This window comes from Sapajus apella, unplaced genomic scaffold, assembly GCF_009761245.1.
Source record: "Sapajus apella isolate SASKATOON/1434 unplaced genomic scaffold, GSC_monkey_1.0 scaffold1, whole genome shotgun sequence".
In the NCBI taxonomy this organism is placed as follows: Eukaryota; Metazoa; Chordata; class Mammalia; order Primates; family Cebidae; genus Sapajus; species Sapajus apella.
The window spans coordinates 21,310,944-21,335,468 of record NW_022436941.1 but is presented as its reverse complement, the minus strand read 5'-3'; the positions used below and the strand labels follow the sequence as shown (position 1 = coordinate 21,335,468).

The 24,525-nt window shown below is 35.5% G+C and overlaps 1 protein-coding gene and 1 pseudogene across 10 annotated transcripts in view; one reads left to right on the top strand and one right to left on the bottom strand.

Annotated features, from left to right (window-relative positions):
- DMXL1 (Dmx like 1) overlaps positions 1-24,525 on the top strand; it is a 172,803-nt gene that overhangs the window by 123,170 nt on the left and 25,108 nt on the right. For 7 of the 10 annotated variants that reach the window (XR_004266599.1, XM_032272420.1, XM_032272139.1 and 4 more), the window contains 5 exons: positions 3,595-3,712; positions 6,770-6,832; positions 18,136-18,222; positions 21,656-21,777; positions 22,129-22,270. Coding sequence is in view for 9 of the 10 variants with exons in the window: in XM_032272420.1 (XP_032128311.1) it covers positions 3,595-3,712; positions 6,770-6,832; positions 18,136-18,222; positions 21,656-21,777; positions 22,129-22,270 (532 nt within the window). In the remaining variant the exon portion in view is untranslated. The remainder of the gene's footprint in view (positions 1-3,594; positions 3,713-6,769; positions 6,833-18,135; positions 18,223-21,655; positions 21,778-22,128; positions 22,271-24,525) is intronic. The other 3 variants (XM_032272232.1, XM_032272378.1, XM_032272345.1) reach the window with 1 other exon arrangement.
- Positions 16,429-17,600, bottom strand: LOC116546226 (annotated as a pseudogene).

Genomic DNA, 24,525 nt, shown 5'->3' with positions numbered 1-24,525 from the left:
TCCCAGAATCTGTTATTTTTTATAAATAATTTGTTATTTTTTAATGATACCCATTCTGAATGGTGTGAGATGGTATATCATTGTGCATTTGATTTGCTTTTCTCAAATCATCAGTGATACTGAGCTTTTTCATATGCTCGTTGGCCACATGTACGTCTTCTTTTGTACAGTGTCTGTTTATGTTCTTTGCCCACTTTCTAATGGTGTTGTTTGTTTTTCTTTTGTAAATCTGTTGAAGTTCCTTATAGATGCTGGATATTAGATCTTTGTCAGGTACATAGTTTGAAAAACTTTTCTCCCATTCTGTAGGTTGTCTGTTTACTCTGGTGATAGTTTCTTTTGTTGTGTGGAAGCTCTTAAGTTTAATTAGATCCCATTTGTCAATTTTTGGTTTTGTTGCAATTGCTTTTGGCGTCCTTGTCATAAAATCTTTGCCTGTTCCTGTGCCCAGGGTGGTATTGCATAGGTTGTCCGCCAAAATTTTTATAGCTTTTGGTTTTACATGAAAGTCTTTAATACATCTTGAGTTGATTTTTGTGTATGTTGCAGGGAAAGGGTTCAGCCTCAATCTTCTGAATATGCTAGCCAGTTATCCCAGTACCATTTATAGAATAGGGGGTCTTTTCTTGATTGCTTGTTTTTGTCACGTTTGTCGAAGATCAGATGTTCAGAGGGAGTTCTGTCACCTTATTTCCTGGTTCTTTTTTTTGTTCCAGTGGTCAATGTGCCTATTTTTGTACCAGTATATTCTGTTCTGGTTGCTGTATTTTATTTGTTTTATACTTTGAAATCAGGTAATGTGATTCCAATTTTGTTCTTTTTCCTTAAGATTGCCTTGCTATTCAGGCTGTGTTTTGGTTACATATGAATTTTAAAATAGATTTCTCTAGTTCTGTGAAGAATGTTGTTGGTAGTTTAGTAGGAGTAGCATTGAATCTGTAAATTGTTTTGGGCGCAATGGCCACTTTAATGATTTCTTATCCATGAACATGGGATACTTTTTTCATTTGTACCTTATCTGGTTTCTTTGAGCAGTGTTTTGATTCTCACTGAAATCTCTTTCACCCTCTGGTTAGCTGTATACTTGGGTATTTTATTCTTTTTGTGGCAGTTGTGAATGGGACAGCTTTCATGTCTAAATGAGGTCTGTTGTTGGTGTATAGGAATGCTAGTGATTTCTTGTACATTTATTTTTGTATTTTGAAACTTTGCTAAGTTGTTTATCAGATCTAGGAGCTTTTGGGCTGAGACATGGGGTTTTCTATAATTAGAATCATGTCATCAGCAAACAGGGTTAGTTTACTTCCTGTCTTCCTATTTGGATGCCTTTTCTTTCTTTCTCTTTCCTGATTGCTTTGACCAGGACTTTTAATACTAAGCTGAATAGGAGTGGTGAGAGAGAGCATTCTTGTCTTGTGTTGGTTTTCAAGGAGAATACTTCCTGCTTTTGCCCATTCAGTATGATACTGGCTGTGGGTTTGTCATAAATGGCTATTACTATTTTGAAGTGTGTTCTTTCAGTACCTAGTTTATTAACTTTTCACAGGGAGTGATGTTGAATTTTATCAAAAGCCTTTTCTTCATCTATTGAGATAATTTTGTGGTTTTTGTCTAAGTTCTGTTTATGTGATTCATCATATTTATTGATTTGCATATGTTGCGCCAAACTTGCTCCTGGGGATGAAGCCTACTTGATTATGGTGAATTAGCTTTTTGATATGCTGCTGGATTCGGTCTGCAAGTATTTTGTTGAGGATTTTTGTGTCACCATTCATCAAGGATATTGGCTTGAAGTTTTCTTTTTTTGTTGTGTCTCTGCCAGGTTTTGGTATCAGAATAATGTTGGCCTCATAGAGTTAGTTGTGGAGGAGTTCCATCTCCTCAATTTTTAGTAATAGTTTTAGTAGGAATGGCAACCAGCTTTTCTTTGTACATTTGGTAGAATTTGGCTGTGCATCCATCCAGTTCTGTGCTTTTTTTGGTTGATATGCTATTTATTACTGATTCAATCTCAGAGCTCATTATCTGTTTGGTCAGGGAATTATTTCTTCCAGGTCCAGTCTTGGGATGGTGTATGTGTCCAGGAATTTATACATCTTTTGTAGGTTTTATAGTCTGTGTGCATAGAGATCTCCATAGTAGTTTTTGATGGTTATTTTTATTTCTGTGGGGTCAGTAGTAACATCCTCTTGGTCATTTCTAATTGTGTTTATTTGGATCTTCTCTCTTTTCTTCTTAGTCTAGCTAGCAGTCTGTCTATCTTACAACTTTTTTCAATAGACCAGCTCCTAGATTTGTTGATTTTTTTTTAATGGTTTTTTGTGTCTCAATTTCTTTCAGTTCAGCTCTCATTTTTGTTATTTCTTATCTTCTGCTACCTTTTGGGTTTATTTGTTCTTGCTTCTTTGATTTTTTTTTCAATTGTAATATTAGGTTGTTAATTTGAGATCTTTCTAACTTTTTGATGTGGTCATTTAGTGCTATGAATTTCCCTCTTAATGCTGCCTTAGCTGTGTCCCAGAGATTTTGGTAAAGCATTCTATTTTTGTTAGATCCTATGGCCCTAGGTTAGGGAATCAACAAACTATGGCCATCCCCACAGGTGAAATCTAGACTTCTCATGCTTCTTTAAATAAAGTTTTATTGGATTATAGCCATAACTCTCAATTGCATGTTGCCAATGACTGCTTTCCCACTGCAAGTTGACAGTCCCTAATCCTAAAATCTAGGATCTGAAATGCTCCAAAATTCAAATTTTTTTGAGTACCAACATGATGCTGTAAGTGGAAAATGCCATGTATAAGTATTTAACACAAACTTTGTTTCATGTACACAGTTATTAAAAATAGAATTTCTTACCTTCACTGCCTGTAATCCCAGCAGTTTGGAAGGCCAAAGCAGGTGGATCACCTGAAGTCAGGAGTTTGAGACCACCTGCCAATATGGTGAAACCCCATCTCTACTAAAAACACAAAAATTAGCCAGGTATAGCAGGTGCCTATAATCCCAGCTACTTGAAAGGCTGAGGCAGGAGAATTGCTTGAACCCAGGAGGTGGAGGTTGCAGTGAGCCAACATTGACCCCTTGCACTCCAGGCTGGGCCACAGATTGAGACTCAACTTAAAAAAAATACATACATATTTTATATATATAGATATATATATATGTAATATATATAGATATATATATATGTAATATATATAGATATGTAATTTCTCACCTTCAGATTATGCATATAAGAAGTGTATGAAAGAAGCATAAATGAATTTAGAATTTAGACATATATATCCAAATATTTCAAAATCTGAACATATATGAAATTCAAAATACTTCTGGTCCCAAGCATTTTGAAGGGTTACTTTACCCGTGCAATATCAGACTTGAGTAGTTGTGACAGAGACCATCTGTCCACAAAGTCTGAATTATATACTATCTTATTTAAGGAAAAGGTTGGCGATATGATCTGCCTCCAATCATATAGTCTGATTGCAGTTAATTTATTATAATAAACATTCATATGGCACCAAGGAATTGTGATCAAGTTAATCAGAAATCTCCAAAGTGTGTAATTAAATTTACTGTCTCTCTCTGTAGATCCAAACACCATCTGGCACTGTCTGTGAAGAGGCTTTGGCAGTACTTGGTGAAGCAGGAAGAAATTCAGGAAACCTTTATCAAAAATATATTCACAAAGAAACGGTGTCTAAATGAGGTCTGTATAAGTTAAAATCTGTTTATTTTATTATTGAAGTCTTCTATTATCATGTAACCATTAAAATGAATTATATGTTACAGATTTTTTTGAAAACACGTTTTATATCATAAACATAGACAATTAATGCTTAGAAAAGTATGATTTAGAAGAGGGGCAGTATTTTCATAAATCAATTTAATTTAATTAATTCAAATGTATTTGGGACTTTTTTCTCAAAAAAAAAAAAAAAAAGTTTAAGATTCCACATCTTGTTTCTTGTATTTTGAATTGTCGTGATCATCAATTTAAGAGACAAGATAGAAATTTTCTATGATTTTCATGTAACAGTTAAAAGAAGTCTATCTTAGAAGTTTAATTGTAACTAGGTTTGTATACTGAAGATTTTTTATTTATTTTTTTTGAAATGGAATGTCACTCTGTCACCCAGGTTGGAGTACAGTGGCAGCATTTCAGCTCCCTGCAACCTCTGCCTCCCAAGCTTAAGCGATCCTCCCACTCAGCCCCCACTTAGCTGGGACCACAGGAGTGCACCACCATGCCCAGCTAATTTTTTTGTATTTTTGGTAGAGACAGGGTTTCATCATATTGCCCAGAGTGGTCTTGAATTCCTGAGCTCGGGAGATCTACCTGCCTTGGCCTCCCAAAGTGCTAAGATTACAGGCTTGAGCCACTGCATGCGGCCAACTTTTTAAATATGTACATTTTCTTTTCTGTGGATTACGTTTAAATTAATGAAATGTTACAAACCCTAATTAACATATACTGTAACTGGTTGCTTATACCTTGATAATATCATCAAAATAAGAAAAAAAATTTTTTTTGGTCATTTAGTTTAGTGCTAGTAATAAGTACCAGTTTGATGATATGGGGAACTTGCCTTCTTCATTGAGAAAGTTTTGTTACTAAAAAATTCCAGTGAACTAAACAGTAAACATAGTGATGTAGTCAATTCTTTATGTCTCCTGGACTGGTAGCAAAGGGTTCAGAACTGATAATCAGTATGTGAACCACATTTTGAGTAGCAGTGAACTAGTCTGAAAGCAAGCTTTGTACAGTTTTTGAAGTTGCAAGCACTGAAGATATTTCAGTTAGAGAAATAAGTTGAATGGCTTCACAATAGGCAAGTAAGCAAAAAGCAAGATGACATCTAACCTTTCTGCCTTAAAGGAAAATTACATATATATCTAATTGGCTCTCAATTTAAGTATAATTTGTAAGAGGAAACTGTATATGCTATTATTACTATTTGCCTCATTTTGTAAATATATTCAAATCAACCAAGTCAGGAAATAGTATGTAGTATTCTTACTGACTTAGAAGACTTCTGACCTGAGTACCTTGGTATAACATTGAAATTTAGACAAACATGAATGTACTTCATTTGTTTTTTTAACTGTTTTTAAATTGGCATATTTTATTAAACTTACAAAAAAACTTACCTTTCTATTGCTGATATATTTCGGGCATTTGGGAAATGAAGTAATTCTGAAAACAAAACAGAAATACTCTTGGGCCATTAGATTGTCTAATTGATTCAGGAATAGAGTCATTAAGGAAAAAAGTAGTATAATCAAGCCAGAATGCATAAACATAGCAAATAATAGGCATACACATTTTAAAATTTGTTATTCTTTGGAGTTTCATATCTCAAGAAAATTTTAAAATTATTTTTATTGTAATTATTTTAATCAGAAGCATGAACATGAATTTTGAACTAACAGTTTTGTGACTATCAGTAAGCTAAATATTTTCTCTGAATTTTGTCTCTTTATGCATAATACTACCCCTTTGCAATGTTTTGATAGATTTAACTTATTTAAACCTTGACACAATTAATGGTGGTTATTAATAGTTTGTTGTGACTACTTTATTGTTTTATTCTTGATAATAGTACTCTTAAAAATAGTGTCTTTTTGATAAAGAATACGAAAAGAAAAATTTTATATAGTAAAACATAGATTTGAATGGAATTAAATAGAATCTTTATAGAGTTGGTATAAAATTAATGTTACTGGAAAGGTTACTAGCCTATTTTTAGTATTAACAAAGTCATCTTCCATCTCTTATTTTTCTAAAATAATGATTATACTTATTTTAGACGAAGTCACTGTGACTTTCCAGATGGTTAGGAGATATATGACAGGCTCTGTATTTTGGATGGCAGGTGATGGGAGAGTATTTTGAGAACTGCTCGCTCTTTATTTCTTTATGTGTTTGAAAATGAAATTTTACGGTTTCTTCATCTGACCTTAAAATCCTGGTTTATTCTCAGATCTTTTCCTATATAGTAAAGTTTACTGGTACATGTGTTTTAAAATAGAATGTCTTCTCTCTTTGTACTTAAATAGAAAATACAGACAACTGCAGATAAAGTCATTCTTAATAAAAAATTGAGACTTGACGACTCCTGTTGTTCCCAGTCCTTTTTCTGTTTTTGTTTTGTTTTGTTTTGCTTGACTTTCTGAGAAGAACTAAAAGTCTTGGAAGAACTCTTTCTTTAGCAAGTACTACTATTCCCTTTTAAGAAGTATGTGTGCTTCCCAGCAATTTATTGACTGCTTCTGCCTACCTCAGTGGAAAAGAATTAGATAAATGTAGAAACTGAAATTTCCTAATCCAGAGATTTTCCTGAAGGTTCAGATACGGAGATAAGACATAGCAGCGAGTAAGAGAATACTACAACTTTAATTTTAGGTTGATAGTACTCTGACACCAGTAGCTCTGGTTATTTTATTTATTTTAATATAAAGTACTTTGGTTTCAATCGTATTTTAATGTCAACATTTTGAAATTGAGTAAAAACTTCTTAGGGACAGAATAAAACTTATAGTGGTGGTTAATAAGTTCTGAGGGATTAAATTTTTCTCATTTCCTAACCATGCACCTTCATACGTGCTTCTTATAAGGTGTATAAAGTTTTAAGAATAGTAACTCCATATAGTGTTCTTTTCTAGTAAATTTGTTTTAAAATATAAAATTTAATCAATCCCCAGTATTTTGCATGTTACATCTCATCTTTACTCTTTGTCATGTGGTTATTCTTTCTTGATGAAGTCATTAGAGGACAACAGTGAAATCATCAAAAATTCTATGATGGAGGAGCCAAACATCAATAAGGTACAAAATATCATTCAACTGAAATTAGAAATTGCATTCTTTCACAAAAAACAAAGTATTTGCATTTTAGTTTTAAACTGGTCTTTGTTTCCAATGGAATTAAAGTATTATTCCCTCAAATTATTCTCCTTTTATTTTAACAGCTTAAATATTGCAATTGTAAAAGTGATTTCTGTTTTGTTAGATAAGAGAATGCAATTTTTAAGAGAGTTGAATGTATCTTGTTTTGGCTACAGATTTTTTTGAGTAAATACAACTAAAGATCTAAATACATATGATTACAATAGCAATTGTTTAATAGTATTGTTTAATTCTGCAAGTATCACATTTGGGGTTAAAATTCTCTCCTATAATTTTAAGAATTAATATTATATGATATTAATATCCTAGGATATTCATTCTTAAAAATATAGTAAATACTGTTTTATAGCATTTATTCTACTGGTAGGAATAGAATGTAGCAAAGTGCCTTGGGATACATAGGAAGTACTCAATGTACTTGAGAGCCAAAGCACAAAGGATGAGAATCTGTATAATTATGAAATAACTCCTAGGTATTCTGTGATTGCATATTCAACTATGACTTTATTTTATCTTATTTTTTATTTTTGAGACGGAGCTTCGCTGTTTTACCCAGGCTGGAGTAAAGTGGCACAGTTTCAGTTCACTGCAACCCCCAACAACCACCCCTGCCCCCGCCTCCGGGTTCAAGCAATTCTCCTGCCTCAGCCTCCTGAGTAGCAGGGACTATAGGCACCTGCCATCACACCTGGCTGATTTCTTTTGTATTTTTAGTACAGGTGGGATTTTACCATGTTGGCCAGGCTGATGTCAAACTCCTGACCTCAGGTGATCCATCCCCTTTAGCCTCCTAAACTGCTAGAATTATAGGTGTGAGCCACTGCACCCAGCCAATTCAGTTGTGACTTTATGAAGTTGATATTTAACTCATATTTTTCATGTTCTGTATTTAAAACAATCTCAGCAGTGATTTTTAAGTGAAAACTTTCTCAAAAAAATTTTTATGGCTACTAATTTCTACCTTTTATTCTTTCCAATGGGAATCCTTTGGTAAAATAAGAGAAATAATTATGTGCAATTAATTAAAAGGCCTGATTTGATATCAAGTGTATAGTATAACTAAAACTTTTGCAAAATAAGTGTATATATGATTCATACTTTGAAAATTTTTAATGGCCTTTGGGAGTTTTTAGGGAATATAATTCAAACATTTATTCAGCTAACAATTTTCCTTGCCTGGGTAATGATGATTGCTTACTACTCTCTATACATTATCGGGAATTCTTATCCGAAGATTTTTGTTTTGATATTATTTATAAAATATTAATAATTATAATGTATTTCTATAGTCATCTTCATGCTACATCAAAATGCAGTCTTTTTGAGGGGAGGCTTAACATCATAACTATTTTGGCCATCATTTTCCAAGCCCACTGCTATATGGTTTTAAAAAAATCTTCATAAGGTATGCCTGACTTAAAATAACTATATATATTTAAAGTGTGCAACTTTTCAATTTTGGCATGTGTATTCTCTAGCACAGCCATCACCACAACCAGGATAATGATTATATCCATCAGTCCCCAGAATTTAATCCCTCCCTTTTTTTTTTCTCTCCTACCTGTGCCTTCTTCCTCCCCAAGCAACTACCAAACTGTTTCCTGGCATTAAAGATTAATTTGTTGTTTTCTAGAGTATTATGTAAATAGAATAATATAATATGCCATTATTGGTTTACAGTCTGTGTCCATTGACTTAGCATAATTATTTCAAGATTTATCCATGTTGTGTGTTTTAGTAGTTCATTCCTTTTTATTATGATGTTTATTACATTGTATGGATTGCCACAGTTTATTTACCTGTTAATGAACTCTTGAGGTGATTTTATTTTGGAGCTATTCCAAATAAGGCTGCTTTGAATATTCATGTACAAGTCACATTTTATGGAAATATGCTTTCATTTCTCTTGTGTAAATGCCTAGGAGTGAAAAGACTGGATCATATGGTAGATGTATGTTAAATATTTTGTGAAACTGTTCAGATATTTTCCAAGGTGGTTGTACCATTTATACATTCTCAATGGGTGGTGTATGAAATCCCAGTTGCATCACATTCTTTTTTTTTAAAGATAGGGTCTCTCTGTGTCTCCCAGGCTGGAGTACAGTGGTGTGATTACGGCTCACTGCAGCCTCGACATCCCAGGCTTAAACAGTCCTCTTGCCTCAGCCTTCTGAGCAGCTGGGACTACAGGCATGCACCACTATGCCCAGCTCATTTTTTAATTTTTTGTAAAGCTGGGGTTTCTCCGTGTTGCTTAGGCTTGTCTCAAACTTCTGGGCTCAAGTAATCTCCCCACCTTAGCCTCCCGAAGGGCTGGGATTACAGGTGTGATCCGCTATGCCCAGCCTTGCATCACATTCCAACAGTTAGTGTAGTCTACAGTTTCAGTTTAACCATTCTCTTAGGTATGTCGTAGTAGTTCATTGTGGCTTTAATTTGCATTGAGCATCTTATCACAAGCTTATTTGCTATTTGTCTGTCTTTTTGCATGAAGTGTCTTTAAATCTGTGTTTATTTTTATTAGCTTGCTTGTTTTCTTGATTGAATTTAAACAGTTATTTGTATGTTCTGGATAAAAATTGTTTATCACAAATGTGATTTGCAAATAGTTTCTCTTACCCTGTGGGTTGTCTGTTAGCTCACTGCAACCTCCACCTCCTGGGTACAAGCAATTCTCATGCCTTAGGCATGCACCGCCACACCCAGCTAATTTTTGTATTTTTAGCAGATGAGTAGACGGGGTTTCGCTGTATTGCCTAGGCTGGTCTCAAGCTCCTGGCCTCAAGTAATCTGCCCACCTCAACCTTCTAAAGTGCTGGGATTAGGGGTGTGAGCCACTACCCCCAGCCACAAGGTCTTTTGAAGTACAGAAATTTTTAATTTTGATGATGTCTAACATATTATTTCTGGTTATTCTTTTCTTTTTGGTGCTCTTTTTAAGAAACCTTTGCCTAACCTAAGATCACAAAGATTTTCTCCTGTTCTGTGTGTTCAGAGTTTTAGTATTACATTTAGGTCCATAATCCATTTCAAGTTAATTTGTTTACATGGTGTAAATAAGTATGGACCTCAGTTCTTTGTTACTGTAGTTGTGTTGTTGCATCTGTATGTCAGTTGTTTCAGCATTATTTGTTGAAAAGATTATCTTTTCCTCCACTAAACTACCTCTTCCTCCTTTTCAAAAATCAATTGACAGAGGTGTGTCAGTCTAATTCTGGAGTCCCTATTTTGGGCCATTGATCCATCTTTATGGTAATAGCTCACTGTCTTTATAACTATAATGTTATAATACATCTTGAAATCTTGAAATCATGTGTTGTAAGTCCTTCAAGTATATTTATCTAAGTTCTTTTGCCCCTTTTTTTTTTTTTTTTTTTTTGCCTTATCACTGACTTAGAACTTCCAGTCCATTGTTGAATAGAAGTGTCACTAGCATACATTTTTATCTTGTTTCTGATCTTGGGGAAAGCAGTCAGTCTTTTATTATTAAATATAATGTTTCCTGTAGGTTTGTTGCAGATGCCCTTTATAATTTTGAGGACATTTCTTTGCCTTCCTACTTTGTTAAGAGTTTTTATAAGGAATGGATGTTGGATTTTGTCAAATAATTTTTTTTTACTACTATTGAGATGATCGTGTTTTTTCTTTTTTAATATGATAGTTAAGGATTTTTTCTTTAAGATAAACCAATCTTGCATAAGGTCTACTTGGCCATGATGTGTTAGCCTTTTTATATATAGTTACATTTTATAAAATTTTAGGAATTTTTACATCTGTGTTCATGAGCGACATTGGGGTATAGCTTTCTTAGTGTTATTTGTATTGGTCTCATATTAATGCTAGCCTCTTAGAATGAATTGACGAAGATTCTCTTCTCTTTAATTTTTGGGAAGAATTTTTGTCGAATTAGTATTATTTCTGAAGTGTGTGGTAGAATCCTGAAGTTTTTTATGTGACTAGTTTTTGTAACAGATGTAGGGCGATTCAGGTTTATCTATTTCTTGAGTAAGTTTTGGTAGTACGTGTCTTTCAAGAAGTGTACATTTCATTTTATTGTTAGATTTACTGGCATAAAGTTATCATGTTGCCCTATTAAAATCTATGGTGATGCCGCCTCTCTCTCTCTCTGTCTCTCTCTCCCTTTGAGATGGAGTCTTGCTCGGTCACCCAATCTAGAGTGCAGTGGCACAATCTTGGCGCACTGCAACCTCTGCCTCCTGGGTTCAAGCAATTCTCATGCCTCAGCCTTCCAAGTAGCTGGGATTACAGGCACGCATCCACCATGCCTGGCTAATTTTTTTTGTATTTTTAGTAGAGATGGGGTTTCACCATGTTGGTCAGGCTGGTCTCATACTCCTGACCTCAGGTGACCTACCTGCCTTGGCCTCCCAAAGTGCTGGGATTATAGGCATGAGCCACCATGCCCAGGCTCTGCTATGACTTTGAAAACCAAATTATGTCTTCTTAAGCGTTTATATTCCCTAGTATTTGGGGTATTGACACCATTTTATGTTCACGTGATTGCTTCCTGTTTTCTTTCAGTTATGCCTTTGATATTCTTTAGATCTCATTTTACTTCACATTTGTTTTCTCATGTCATTAGAGAGGCACTGAAGTATTCCAAGGACACAACCTTATATTGTAGGTGTTAGTAAATGAAAATCACTAATGACTACTCAGGGTCTCAGTCACTTTTTCCATGAATCTGCTGTATGACCTTTCACTTCTTCCACCCTTGGAGCTTCATTTACTAACATGTAAAACTAGAGCTTATAAATTTAAACCTGTTGCTTCTCTAATTGAAATGCTAGTAGTAGGATCAGGGCACTAATCTAACTACCCCTCTCTCCTCCTACTTCTAAGGGCAGCTCTTTGGAACCCAAGCACTGTTCAGATCAGTTTCTGCATAATTTCTTTTTGTGGCAAAATATAAATAACATAAAAGTTACCATTTTAACCATTTGTAAAGTGGCCCAGTGGTCTTAAGTACATTTACACTGCTGTGCAATGAACATACCATCCACCTCCAGAACTTTTTCATCCCCTCCAAACAGAAACTTTTGTGCCCACTAAACAATAGCTCCCCACTTCTCTGGCCCACACCCCAGGCAACCACCATTCTACTTTTCGTGTCTATGAATTTTGTTATCCATAGGTACCTCATGTAAGTGGAATTGTATAATAGTTGTCCTTTTGTGACTAGTTTATTTCACTTTGCTTAATGTCTTTAAGGTTCGTCCATATTTTGGCATATGTCAGTATTTTCTCCCTTTTTTAGGTTGAATAGTATTCTAATGTATGTACATACATTTTGTTTATCCATCAGTTAGTGAACATTTGAGTTGTGTCTGTCTTGGTTGTTGTGAATAATGGTGCTATGTACATTGATATACAAATATCAACTGAGTCTCTGCTTTCAGTTATTTTGTGTACATACAGAAGTAGAATTGCTAGATCATATAGCAATTCTATGATTAGTTTTTGATCTGCATAATCTCTTTAAATCTCTTTTAGCATATTAATATTTGGATTCTTTTTTCCTCACATATCCAGCCAATGAAAGCATGACATCTTTACAAAGTGTGACTTGAAACTTTATATTTAGGAGATCTTTTAAGACCATATTCATTGTGATTTTTTTTTTTTTTTTTTTTTACTATAATGTTATGTTGTGAGGCTTTTAACAAAATTATGTTCAAAGCACATGCAAGTTCTGTCTCTGTTTTTAGCTGACTATATCATGTTCCTACTTCCTTCCCTTCCCGGCTTAGATTCCATGACCCATCATGGAATCAGTCAATCACCTGCAAACATCCTTATCCCTGTTCTTCCTACACTATACTTGCCTTGAAAATTCCCAAATCTGTTTAAACCCAACTCTTTGACCTATTCTGTGTCAGCCAAACATGTTTGGAGGAAAAGCACAAAACCTGGAGCTTGCCTTACTTGAAATTTATTAGCACGAATCCCAAATTAACCTAAAACTACCCTGTAGTCATAAGAAATTGCTCTATGTAAATTTGTTTTTCATTTTCACACTTTTTCCCTATTTCCTCAGACTTCTGGTATTTGTTTCCCACTCCCCACAGATCAATATATTTTGCTGTCAAAATAAGTGCCATCAGCAGTGATTTAGCCTTGTCTGCCCATCATCATCTAATTTCTGTTCTATATGCAGGTATTTTGTTCTGCCTCCTCTAACAGTGAGTGAAGTGCCACCCTTTATCCAAGGCCATATCTTTCACTTGTGCATGGATCGTATCTGCTTTCACCTACCCAAGTACTTGCCTTCAGTTCTTTATAACTGAAGACTATCTCTGTCTCTCCTCAATAAATATATACCTCTCTCAAGTTACTCTCATTAGCATCAGCAAATATATTTTTTTGTTTTTCCTTTAAAAAAATACTGAATTTCTCGCTCAAGCCTGTATTCCCAGCACTTTGGGAGGCCGAGGCGGGTGGATCACGAGGTCAAGAGATCGAGACCATCCTGGTCAACATGGTGAAACCCCATCTCTACTAAAAATACAAAAAAAACATTAGCTGGGCATGGTGGCGCGTGCCTGTAATCCTAGCTACTGAGGAGGTTGAGGCAGGAGAATTGCCTGAACCCAGGAGGCGGAAGTTGCGGTGAGCCGAGATCGCGCCATTGCACTCCAGCCTGGGTAACAAGAGTGAAACTCCGTCTCAAAAAAAAAAAATACTGAATTTCTCTAGTCTCCTATGTAGAAACATTCATTTACAGAGTTGGCTTTTAAAGTCATTCAGGATTTAAACAATAATGTTGAAACATCATAAAGAAACTACCCAGCTTAAAAATAAAACATTATCCAATCAGTTGAATATCTCTATGATCCTTTCCTAGTAGACTCCCCTCCTTGTTCACCAGATATCACAGCCTCTCTAATTTAGTTAGGTTATTATCTCCAGCCCACTCCACTGAGATTGTCCTAAACACAGTCACCATTGACTTCCAGTATACTAAATTTAGTAGTCAATTATCTGTCTTCATATGATTCAGCTTCTGAGTAATCATTTGGTAGTGTCAATCCATAACATTTTTCTAAAATTGTTGCCTCACTTAGTTTCCATAATATCAAACTCTTCTATTTCTTATGTTAGCTAATTGACAACTACTGAATTGTCCTTTTTCCCTTCCTTGAAATATTGGCTGCCTAAGAATTCAGTTCTCTAACTTTTCATCTTTCCCATCTTTACTTTCTCTTTGGGTTATCTTATGGTTTAAATATCAGTATTATCTGTATGCTGACAACTCTCAAATCTCTCTAGTCCCAACTAATTTCCTGAACTCCATACATTCCCTACTCTGAACCTACTCCCACTGTTTTCTTCACTGCTGCCCATCTCAGTAAATGGTATCTTTACTCACCCACCTGTCAGGCCTGAAAACTACAAGTCATCCTTTTTCTTTCCTTATTTTATACACACTATGATTACAGTCCATTAACAAAATGTATCCCAATTCCAACCACTTATCACTACCACCATTCCTACTGCCCTAATCCAACCCACCATGATCTCTCCATTCAGCTACTATAGTAGCTTTTTAGCCAGTTTTCTGGCAGTCATTCTCAAACCCTTTATGTTTTATCTCACAATAGGCAGACTTCAAAAAACACCAGTGGTTTCTCTGCCTTAGAACAGCATCTGAATTCTTGATTGTGTCTTTCAAGGAACCTCTACCTTTATCTCCAGTCTTATCTTCTGCCACTTATGGTCATCCTGAAATTTAAGACTCCTGAGATACTAACCACTGTATCTTTGACCCACCCCCATGACATTCTGATTATGTGTCTGACATGGGGTTCAGAGTCTGTATTTTAAAAAATCATCTCAGTTGATTCTTATGTTAACTTGACACCACCTTATTGAGAAATAAAGTTTTCAGTAAATAATGAGGACACAAATGTATTCCTATGTAGAGAAAGGTTTTTTGAAGTTTATACCTGTAAGAGCTTTCCTCCCATACATGTAAAGTTTGAAAAAGCTCTCCAGGTGAAACTGATATGATCCCCCATCCAAGCATTACCAGCAAGAAACACATCCCTCTATTCCATGGAACCATTATCTTTCTCTGTCAATAATTTCTTGAAAACCTAAGAGTGAACATTTAGTATACTTTAGATACCAGGCAGGTAAGTGGGTAAATTTGAATTTTGTTATGAAATTATGGAATTTGACTTGTACATCATTACTGGATGATCAGCCTTTTTTAGTCAGAGCTGAGACTTTCCTTAGAAGACAAGTTTATCTTCAAGTCAGCCAGAATGTTCAGTGAATACTGAAATTCTTTGTAAGCAAATTACACTTTTAGGTTATATTTGATTATTTATATCTGGTGACTGATTTTTGTTTGCGTAGGGATATTTTGGTTTGGTTATAAGTCTGTTTTAACTTTCCAATTGAACAGTCATCTTAATTTCCTTTTCGTTTTTTTTTTTGAGACATGTTCTTGCTCTGTTGCCCAGGCTGGAGTGAAGTGGCTGGATTTTGGCTTACTATAGTCTCTGCCTCCTGGGTTCAAGCGATTCTCATGCCTCAGCCACCTAAGTAGCTGGGATTACAGACACGCACCACCACGCCTGGCTAATTTTTGTATTTTTAGTAGAGACAGAGTTTCTCTATGTTGGCCAGGTTGGTCTTGTACTTTTGACCTCAAGTGTTCTGCCCGCCTCGGCCTCTCAAAGTGCTGGGATTACAGGCGTGAGCCACCACACCTGATCTTAGTTGCCATTTTAAAAACACTGTGTATCCTGATCAGTTCTGTGGTCAGTGGCTAGGGATTGGTGATATTTCTGTCAAATTTTGCAGGAAGTAAATTTATTGTATGCTGATTTCAAATAATTTATGCATTTCACAATAAGCTATAAACCTAATTCATTTTAAAAGATTGAAAGTTAGGATGGCTGGGTGCAGTGACTCATGCCTGTAATCCCAGCACTTTGGGAGGCTGTGGCAGGTGAATCATCTGAGGTCTGGAGTTCGAGACCAACCTGTTCAACATGGTGAAACCCAGTCTCTACTAAAAATACAAAAATTAGCTGGGCATGGTGGCAGGCACATATAATCTCAGCTACTTGGGAGGCTGAGGCAGGAGAATAGCTTCAGCCTGGGAGGCAGAGGTTTTAATGAGCTGAGATTGGGCCACAGCACTCCAGCCTGGGGAACCAAAAAAAAAAAAAAAATGGGGGGAGGATAAAATGAAATGTCCTATATTGGGCAACATTTCAACTCTTTTATTGCCTCCTCTTTTCAACTTATTTTAGTACGTGTTGATTTTATACAGTATTCTTTTCTAAGTTCAATGATATTGTATATAATTTCTCTAGAGTAAGCAGAAGGTCAGATATATGTCCCTCATCTAAAGTACACAGAATTAAAATTTATTTAGCTACTAAAATGATTACTCACTAGGGCAAGTTACTTTGCCTTTCAGGATTTCAGGTTTCTCTATAAATCAAAGGTGGTGGCTTTTTTTTGTTTTGTTTTGTTTTCAGTACCAACTTTTATTTATTCATTTAATGACAAATTTTTAAAAGTAAAGTGAATGAAACCATTTGTGATTAAGATACATAGAACTTCAATGTAGAAGAAAAAAGGCCTTGCTGGGAAACAGTCGATGAGAAACACTGGAAAGCATTTCACAGACACACAGAAAGCTCACATTGTAAACAGGATTAAGTTGCTCTTGATTTTGCTTGTAACGTCAAGGTTTCATTTTGCTTAGCCTGAGATCCCACTCAGTTTCAAACTGCCTGTGGTCGAGGAAAGCTTTCCATTTAGTGTACCCCTCTTTCCCTCGATTACCGATGGCCAGGTCTTCACCAATACCTCTTCCTCCGTGAAGCTCTCCCAGTCCAGTTTAGACTTCTCAAGGGTGCTCATTTTCTGCTTCTTGGCACTGTTTTTCCCCAAAAGGCTGCTCTTGATCTTTTTAACCCTGACCTGGCAGGGAGTGATGGCAGAGCTGAAGAGACCTTAGCCTGTGGTTTTTCTTTCTCGTTCTGCTTGAAGAAGGATTTGGCCTCTTTAGATGTAGCATCCGCTTCCTTAGTCACCCTTACTTCTTCACCAGCAAAATCAAACACCTTGGTGATTTTAACATTTTCTGTTTCTTTAGGTTTCTCTAGCTCTTCTGCTTTTACTAACAATTTAGTTGAGCTTGTCTCTTCAGTCTCCTCTACTTTCTTAACTTGTGTACTTGGGGGCACTTTTGATTTTGGTCCCATATCATTGAGGAATTTGGCCCAGAGTTCATCCTTCTCCTTTTTCCTTGCCTCCTCTGATCCAATGCCTTTTTTCTGCCCTGCTCTTCATCTTCCTCCTCACTGCTGCTACTCTCAGATTCTGAATTGGCATCTTCCTCTTCCTCTTCTAAAGAGATGTCACCTTGTCTTCTCTTCCTGGTTGGAATGCTCTGGCTCTTTCTCTTTTTTCCCCTTTGGTTTTCTGTGTCTGCTCTTCACCATCCACTTCATCTTCCTTCACTAATTCATTTACATCATCTTCAGTATACTCTCCACCTGATGGCACGTAATCCTCGTCTTCCTCTGACATGGAGAAGTCTTCGGAGTCGAATTCCTCCATGTCGCTACCCTTCAATGCTGGTCAAACTTGCAGGACCGCAGCAACTGCCTCAAATGGCAAAGCTCTAGGGAGAGACAAAATCAAAGGTTATTTTAAAGGAGGAGTCAGTAAACTACAAGCCAGCTGGCCAAATCTCTCACCTGCTTCTGTATAGCCCATGAGCTGAGAATTTTTAAAGAGTTTGAAAGAAAATGCAACAGTGACCCTTTGTGGTCTGCAAAACCTAAAATATTGACTATTTGACCTTTAAAATTTTTTTAAATGTTACGAAAGAATTATGATGCTAAGAAACTTGGTAAATACATTTTGCTTTAATAATTAGAATGTGTTGATCCTTTAAAATTAATTCACTGTGGAGGACAACCAGTTAATGAAGTTGTATGTTGTATCAGCTGTCTTTTTATATGTAAAAAAAAAAGCAAGTTTGAAAAAATTTAAATTTCCCTTGTCAAATTTTGTTTTAGGGATAATTGGTGTATACAGTAATATCTTTAGAATTGAAGTATCTAGTTTCTTAAAACAATTCATGCACGTACTAAATGATAGATTAGCATATCTTATTAGTTCCATTACTAAAAGCAGTGCATTTTTGTATTTTGTTTTCTTTCATTTAGATAGAAGCAGATTTGGGATATCCTGGAGGTAAAGCAAGAATTATTCATAAGGAATCTGATATCATTACTGCCTTTGCTGTTAATAAGGTAAGTACATAGACATTCTCTTTTGTGTATTAAGTATTTATAGTTGGAGAATATCTTCTTTTTTATCAGTTTATTCAGTATTTCTTTTTTTTAAAAAAAAAAACGGAGTTTTGCTCTTGTTGCCCAGGCTGGAGTGCCATGGCGCGATCTTGGCTCACCACAACCTCCGCCTCTGGGGTTCAAGCAATTCTCCTGCCTCAGCCTCCCGAGTAGCTGGGATTATAGGCATGTGCCACTACACGTGGCTAATTTTGTATTTTTAGTAGAGACGGGGTTTTTCCATGTTGGTCAGGCCAATCTTGAACTCCTGACCTCAGGTGATCCGCCCACCTCAGCCTCCCAAAGCGCTAGGATTACAGGCATGAGCCACCATGCCCAGCCCAGTATTTCTTTCCCAAAGCTACTTCCAGTTCCTTAAATTGCAATCTGGAGACTTTTTTTATATTATAAAATGATATTATTTGATAATGTGATTTTGTTATTATATGATTTTGGAAATAAAGCTGATAAAATACATAACGTTTTATTACTATGCAGAGAGAAGTACCAAATGTATAGGTGATAGCTTTAGAATTTATGCAATGTAGTGTGGTAGTTAACCCACAGAAAAGGTTTTTTTAAATATTCCTAATGAATATGTTAAATGTGGTTTTGGATATTTGCTAGGTTTAAGCTTATGTGTGACCCAAATTCTCCCTCTTTGATTTATACCTCCAGTAGCTGCCCAATGTGTGTGTGTGTGTGTGTGTGTGTGTGTGTGTGTGTATGTATTTTTTTTGTATTTCTTAGATTTCTACTTAACATCCTCATTAGATGTCTATAAGCTCCTCACAGAAGAGGTGACCTTAGGTACTATGGTCCAAGGTTGAAATCTGTCTTAATCATTTTCCCCTTCTATCTCCCTTAATTGCCTTACTGTATAGTTCCTAGTGACTTCTAGTTACCCTTTTGTTTTCTTTCCATTAACTTAAAGGATATGTGTATCTTTTTTTAATGTATTTATAGAATATACCTAAAGGAGATTTGGTATACATATATATATATAATAAATTATCATAGGTTCCTAATTTTAAAATAATTTTTAAATGTTATGTAGATACATACCCTGTAATATATACAGGGAAATGAGATATACAGGGAAATTACCCATTTAGTAATCCTTTCACCTGTTGGTTTTCTGTCTTTCGGTGCTATGTCTGTCTTCTCTGAATTCTCCTGGACAGTTTGTTTGTTGTTCTGTGTGCTTCACTTCATTTCCCTCTTAGACACCTTGAACAATGACTGGCTAAAGGGCTCATTCCAGATTTGCCTGCCTCAAACAGTTCTGTTAGTTGTCACAGAAACAGTTCTGTTTGAAGCAGGCAAATCTGGACTCAGCCCGTTAGCCCGTTGTAATATCTGTATAACATGATATTACATATATATGTCAAGTACAGAATTATTGGCCAGGTGCAGTTGCTCACACCTATAATCCCAACACTTTGGGAAACCAAGGCAGTAGGAGCACTTGAGGCCAGGAGTTTGCCAGCCTGGGTAACATTGTGAGACCCTGTCTCTACAAAAAAATTATTATCTATACCTGCATTAGCTGTTCTTTCTTGAAGAAAATATGATTTAAAATATTCTATGCTATGAAAGAAACTAGTTATTTTCTTCTTGAGGGTTTATATATAAGTACTAGTAATGAATGGGTTATTCACATATATAAAGTCTACAGTACTATCTATGAATATGGCTTTTTAATTTTTATTTCCCCAGATCTGCTATTTTTAATACCCTTACTAAATTTGCAGGTGATTCCTTTTGCTTTAAATTGCATTTTTTTAAATGCCATTGAGATTTTTTTTTTTTTTTTTCTTTTTTTGCCATTTGGTTGGTTGGGAACTACCTGTGTCAAAAACTGGAGGGTCTCAGATTTTACCTTAAATTAAAACTAACAGCTTTCTGTTTCTGTTTCTGTTAGTTTTCACAGAAACAGTTCTGTTATAGGAAGGCAATGGATTGTTTAAACAGTCCACTTAATTGATTTATCAAACAGTTTAATGGATGCTAATGGAAGACATAAGACTCTTGGATCAGAGACAAAGGACAGTTTATGTCTAACAGCAAGAGCAATAAACAGAAAATCAGCATTTTACATTGGTTTCCTGAGACACAGTTTCCAGAGAATGATGGGAAGAGGGCCAGATGATACCTACCTGCACACATAGTAGTTTGTATTATGGGAGAGGGTCACTGAGTTTAGGGAACCCAAATCTTTTATAATAGATAGTAAGCATACTTGCCCTTTGCTCTGGCTATAGCTATACAAACATCCTGGCAATGATACTACAGGAAAAAGGGCAGACACGACTCACTTATAAAACATGCAGAATTTGGGAGACCCATGGAGAATTACCACCCAATAATCTAGCTATATCATTTTTCCATTTATCTCTAAGGTCTCAGTTTTTTCTTATTAGTTTGTGTTAGAATCTTACATAGCAGTAATGTTAATCCTATTTTCTCTTGCTGTCAGTATCTTCCTGTTTTCTGTTTTAAAGATATGCTATTGAGTGATTGATTGATTGAGGCAGAGTCTCATGCCTGGTGCCCAGTGCTGCAGTGCAGTGTCGGCTCACTGCAGCCTCGACCTCGGGCTCAAGCAATCCTCCTACCTCATTCTCCCAAGTAGCTGGGACTACAGACCCTGCCACCATGCCCACAAATGTTTGTATTCTTTGTAGAGATAGTATTTTGCCACGTTTCCCAGGCTAGTCTGAAACTCCTGAGCTCAAGCTATCCACCTGCTTCCGCCTCCTAAGTGCTAGGATTATAGATGTGAGCCACTGCACTCAGCCAAGTACATTTTTGATTCATAGGCATTTAAAATTTCATATCATTTAATCTTACCAATTTTTCATTTGCGATCTTTTCTAGCATACTTCTCCCACTATTTTTCTGCCCCTATACCTTTTTTCTGTGATCTTGTCACCCTCTCCTTCCTCCTGCCCCACAAGATTGAAAAGCTTTAGGAGGAAGTTGTTTTATTTGAATAATTAATAATTATGTTTTTACTTTGGAGTTCCTTATTGCCCTCACCTTTCTCTACCCTACAGGGCTCCTATCTTTTTCAGCATCTTCCTCCACGTTTCTGAATTGTGCAGACCTTAGAGAGAGCATAGCATTCTAGCAATCTAGAAAGACAGTACTGAGAGAAGAAATAAAATGGTGCATGTATTGTCATTTATATTGGCTTTCTATTGGATATACTCTTCCTAGAACATAAACATATCTGCAAACTGAAGCTTATTATTTCACTAAAAGTAAGAATGCTGTATATCTTGTACTTTAGTTATTTCTAGAGGTTATTTCAAAACTGCCATTTTCTCAAGCAGGTCATATACCTGTTTTGCCTGTTTCTTTTAAAATTACTCTTTGACTTATTTTTCAGGCAAATAGAAACTGCATAGCAATCGCTTCCAGTCATGATGTTCAAGAATTGGACGTTTCTGGAATTCTAGCCACACAGATCTACACTTGGGTAGATGATGATATAGAAATGGAAACCAAAGGGTAGGTACCTTCATCCTTTGTTTTTTTTTTAGTAATGTTTCAATATGAGTAACTATATCCACTCATCTATAACTTTCGAAAGATTCTTTTAAGCAATACTTTATAGATTGTAAGCAGAGTAGAAGCTGATGTCCTAAATGAGGGGTGGCAAGAGCTTTAAACAAGGGAATTGAGAGCAGAGTAAGTGAAGGGAACAGAAGTTGTTCAGGTGTGAGGTCATTGTGTGTGAGTTAGGAATAAGAACTGAAAAAAATTAATTTTATAGGGAAATATAAATTCAAAGTTTAGAGCTTTCAAGTGTAAAAAAGAAATAAACAAGTTCATTTTATTCTGGTTGACATTCCTTTATAGATCAGAAGATTTCTTGGTTATACATGCTCGTGATGATTTAACAGCTGTTCAAGGTACAACTCCATATACACATAGCAATCCTGGCACTCCAATCAACATGCCATGGCTTGGTAGTACACAGACTGGCAGAGGAGCATCTGTGGTATGTAAAATTAAAAATAAATTTAAGTTATATATAACTGTCCTATTTTTCCCTCTAGGTTAATTGAGAAAGGGTGATTTAAAACATTTTTCTTAATTCCTAAAGTTTTAATAAATCTTACATGTTGGAAATTATAAATTTTGATAATGAAGAATAATGTGTTTTCATTTGAAAGGGTAACAACAAACTGTTTTAAAAATATACTTTGCTTGAAAACCAAAAAGCTGTATTTTAATTAAGAATTATTCGAAACATAATGGTTCAGATCAGGCTTCAGCAAGCTATTGCCCATAGATCAAATACTACCCATCAACTGTTTTTATATAGCTAATATGCTAAGAATGGTGTATACATTTTAGTGAAATGGTATATTCATTGTTTTTTCGGTGGTTGAAAAAACAACATAATATTTTTTGGCACATGAGAATTAGATGAAATTTTATTTCAGTATCTATTTATAAATAAAGTTTTATAGGAACACAGTCACAGTCGTTTGTTTATATTTTGTCTGTGAATGCCTTCACACTACAGTGTCAGAATTGAGTATCTGCAACAGAAACTAAATGTCCATAAAGCCAAAACATTTGCTATCCAGTCCTTTATAAAAAAAAGTTTGCAAACTCTGTCTAGATATCCTTTAATGGATGTCAATTAACAACTCTGTTCATATTAAGTATCACTTTTTTAAATGCCAGGACAAATATTCTTTTGTTTTTTTTTAACAACAATATAATTTTTTAAGTTAAGCAAAAAGCAATATACAGATAAATTGAAATAATTTTTCTGTAGTGATGGAGGATCTATTTTAGCCCTGATTACCTAGAGATGTGATTCATATTTGTACTTCCAAGAGTTTCCCTTATTATTACTTAGGATATAGGAACTAATGAACAGATTTGAAGAAGCAAAGAAAGGTGGTAGGGTTTTTCAGAATTTCGTAAGTCCTGTAGAATGCTTTCCTTGGCCAAAAAAAAAAATATATTTTTCATTAATTAGTATGGGTAATTGTTTAAGTAAAGGCTCAGTCATCTTTAATAATACCTTGTAATATTTCATACCTAATACAGTTCCTTTATAGTTGACATAACCTTATAATTTTCAGTATGTGTTGTTGTTATTTACTCGTACTTAATCATTCTTCAGATGAAGCTTGAGATCCAGAAAGGTCAAGTGGATCAACCTAGGTCAATTTGTTGAACATGTGGTAGAGCTTGTTTTAAAGCCTTCTGTTCAGTTATTTCAAGTTCTTCTTAGTTCAGTGTTTTAAGGATTAAAATGAACTTGAAAAGCAATCTAGTAATTATTCAAATGAAATTACTTGCCCCATAGTGGTTCAATTCTTTTTCCAGCTGACAGGTGTGTTACAATTCATTTGTAAAACTTACTGATATTATAATCTTTTAAAGGAGAACTCAAAGGGAATATGCCAAAGAAGTGAATAGGACTAACAGACACTTTTTTGAACTCCAGCTTCAGAGATTACAATAAAGTTCTTCTTGTACCATCTTAGTTGCTGGTCTCCCCCTCCTACTATTCTTTACACAGTAGCAGCCAGTTACTCTTCTCTAAAACGTCATTCAGATCATCACTCCCTTTCTATAAAATTTCAGATTTCCCAGTACAGCTTTGAAATAACAAGTCATTAACATGGCCCTACAAAATTTAATCTTCTGCCGTCCCCTTTATTCTACATCTGATTCTCTTTGCTATAGTTATACTGGATTCTTTCTGTCTCTTGAATGTATTAAGCTCATGGTCATGTCAGCCCTTGCCTTTCCTTCTGCTTAAAATGCTCTGTCCCTCTGTTTTACATCTCAACTTGAAGACCCCAAAATTTCCTTGGCTTCCCTAATTACGCCATTTGCCCCTACCCACTTTACCCTCCCTCACCTGATATTTTATCATCTTTATAGCACTTATCAGTTATTGAAATTATTCACTATTTAGTTGTCTTTTTTTTTTTTTTTTTTTGAGTTAGAGTCTTGCTTTGTCACCCAGGCTGCAGTACAGTGGCACCATCTTGGCTCACTGCAACCTGCATCCCCCAGGTTCAAGCAATTCTCCTGTCTCAGCCTCCCTAGTAGCTGGGATTATAGGCATGCACTACCCTGCTTGGTTAATTTTTGTATTTTTAATAGAGATGTGCTTTTGCCATGTTGACCAGGCTGGTCTTGAACTCCTGGCCTCAAGTGATCCACCCACCTTGACCTCCCAATGTGCTGGGATTACAAGCTTGAGCCACCTGCCCGGCCTTT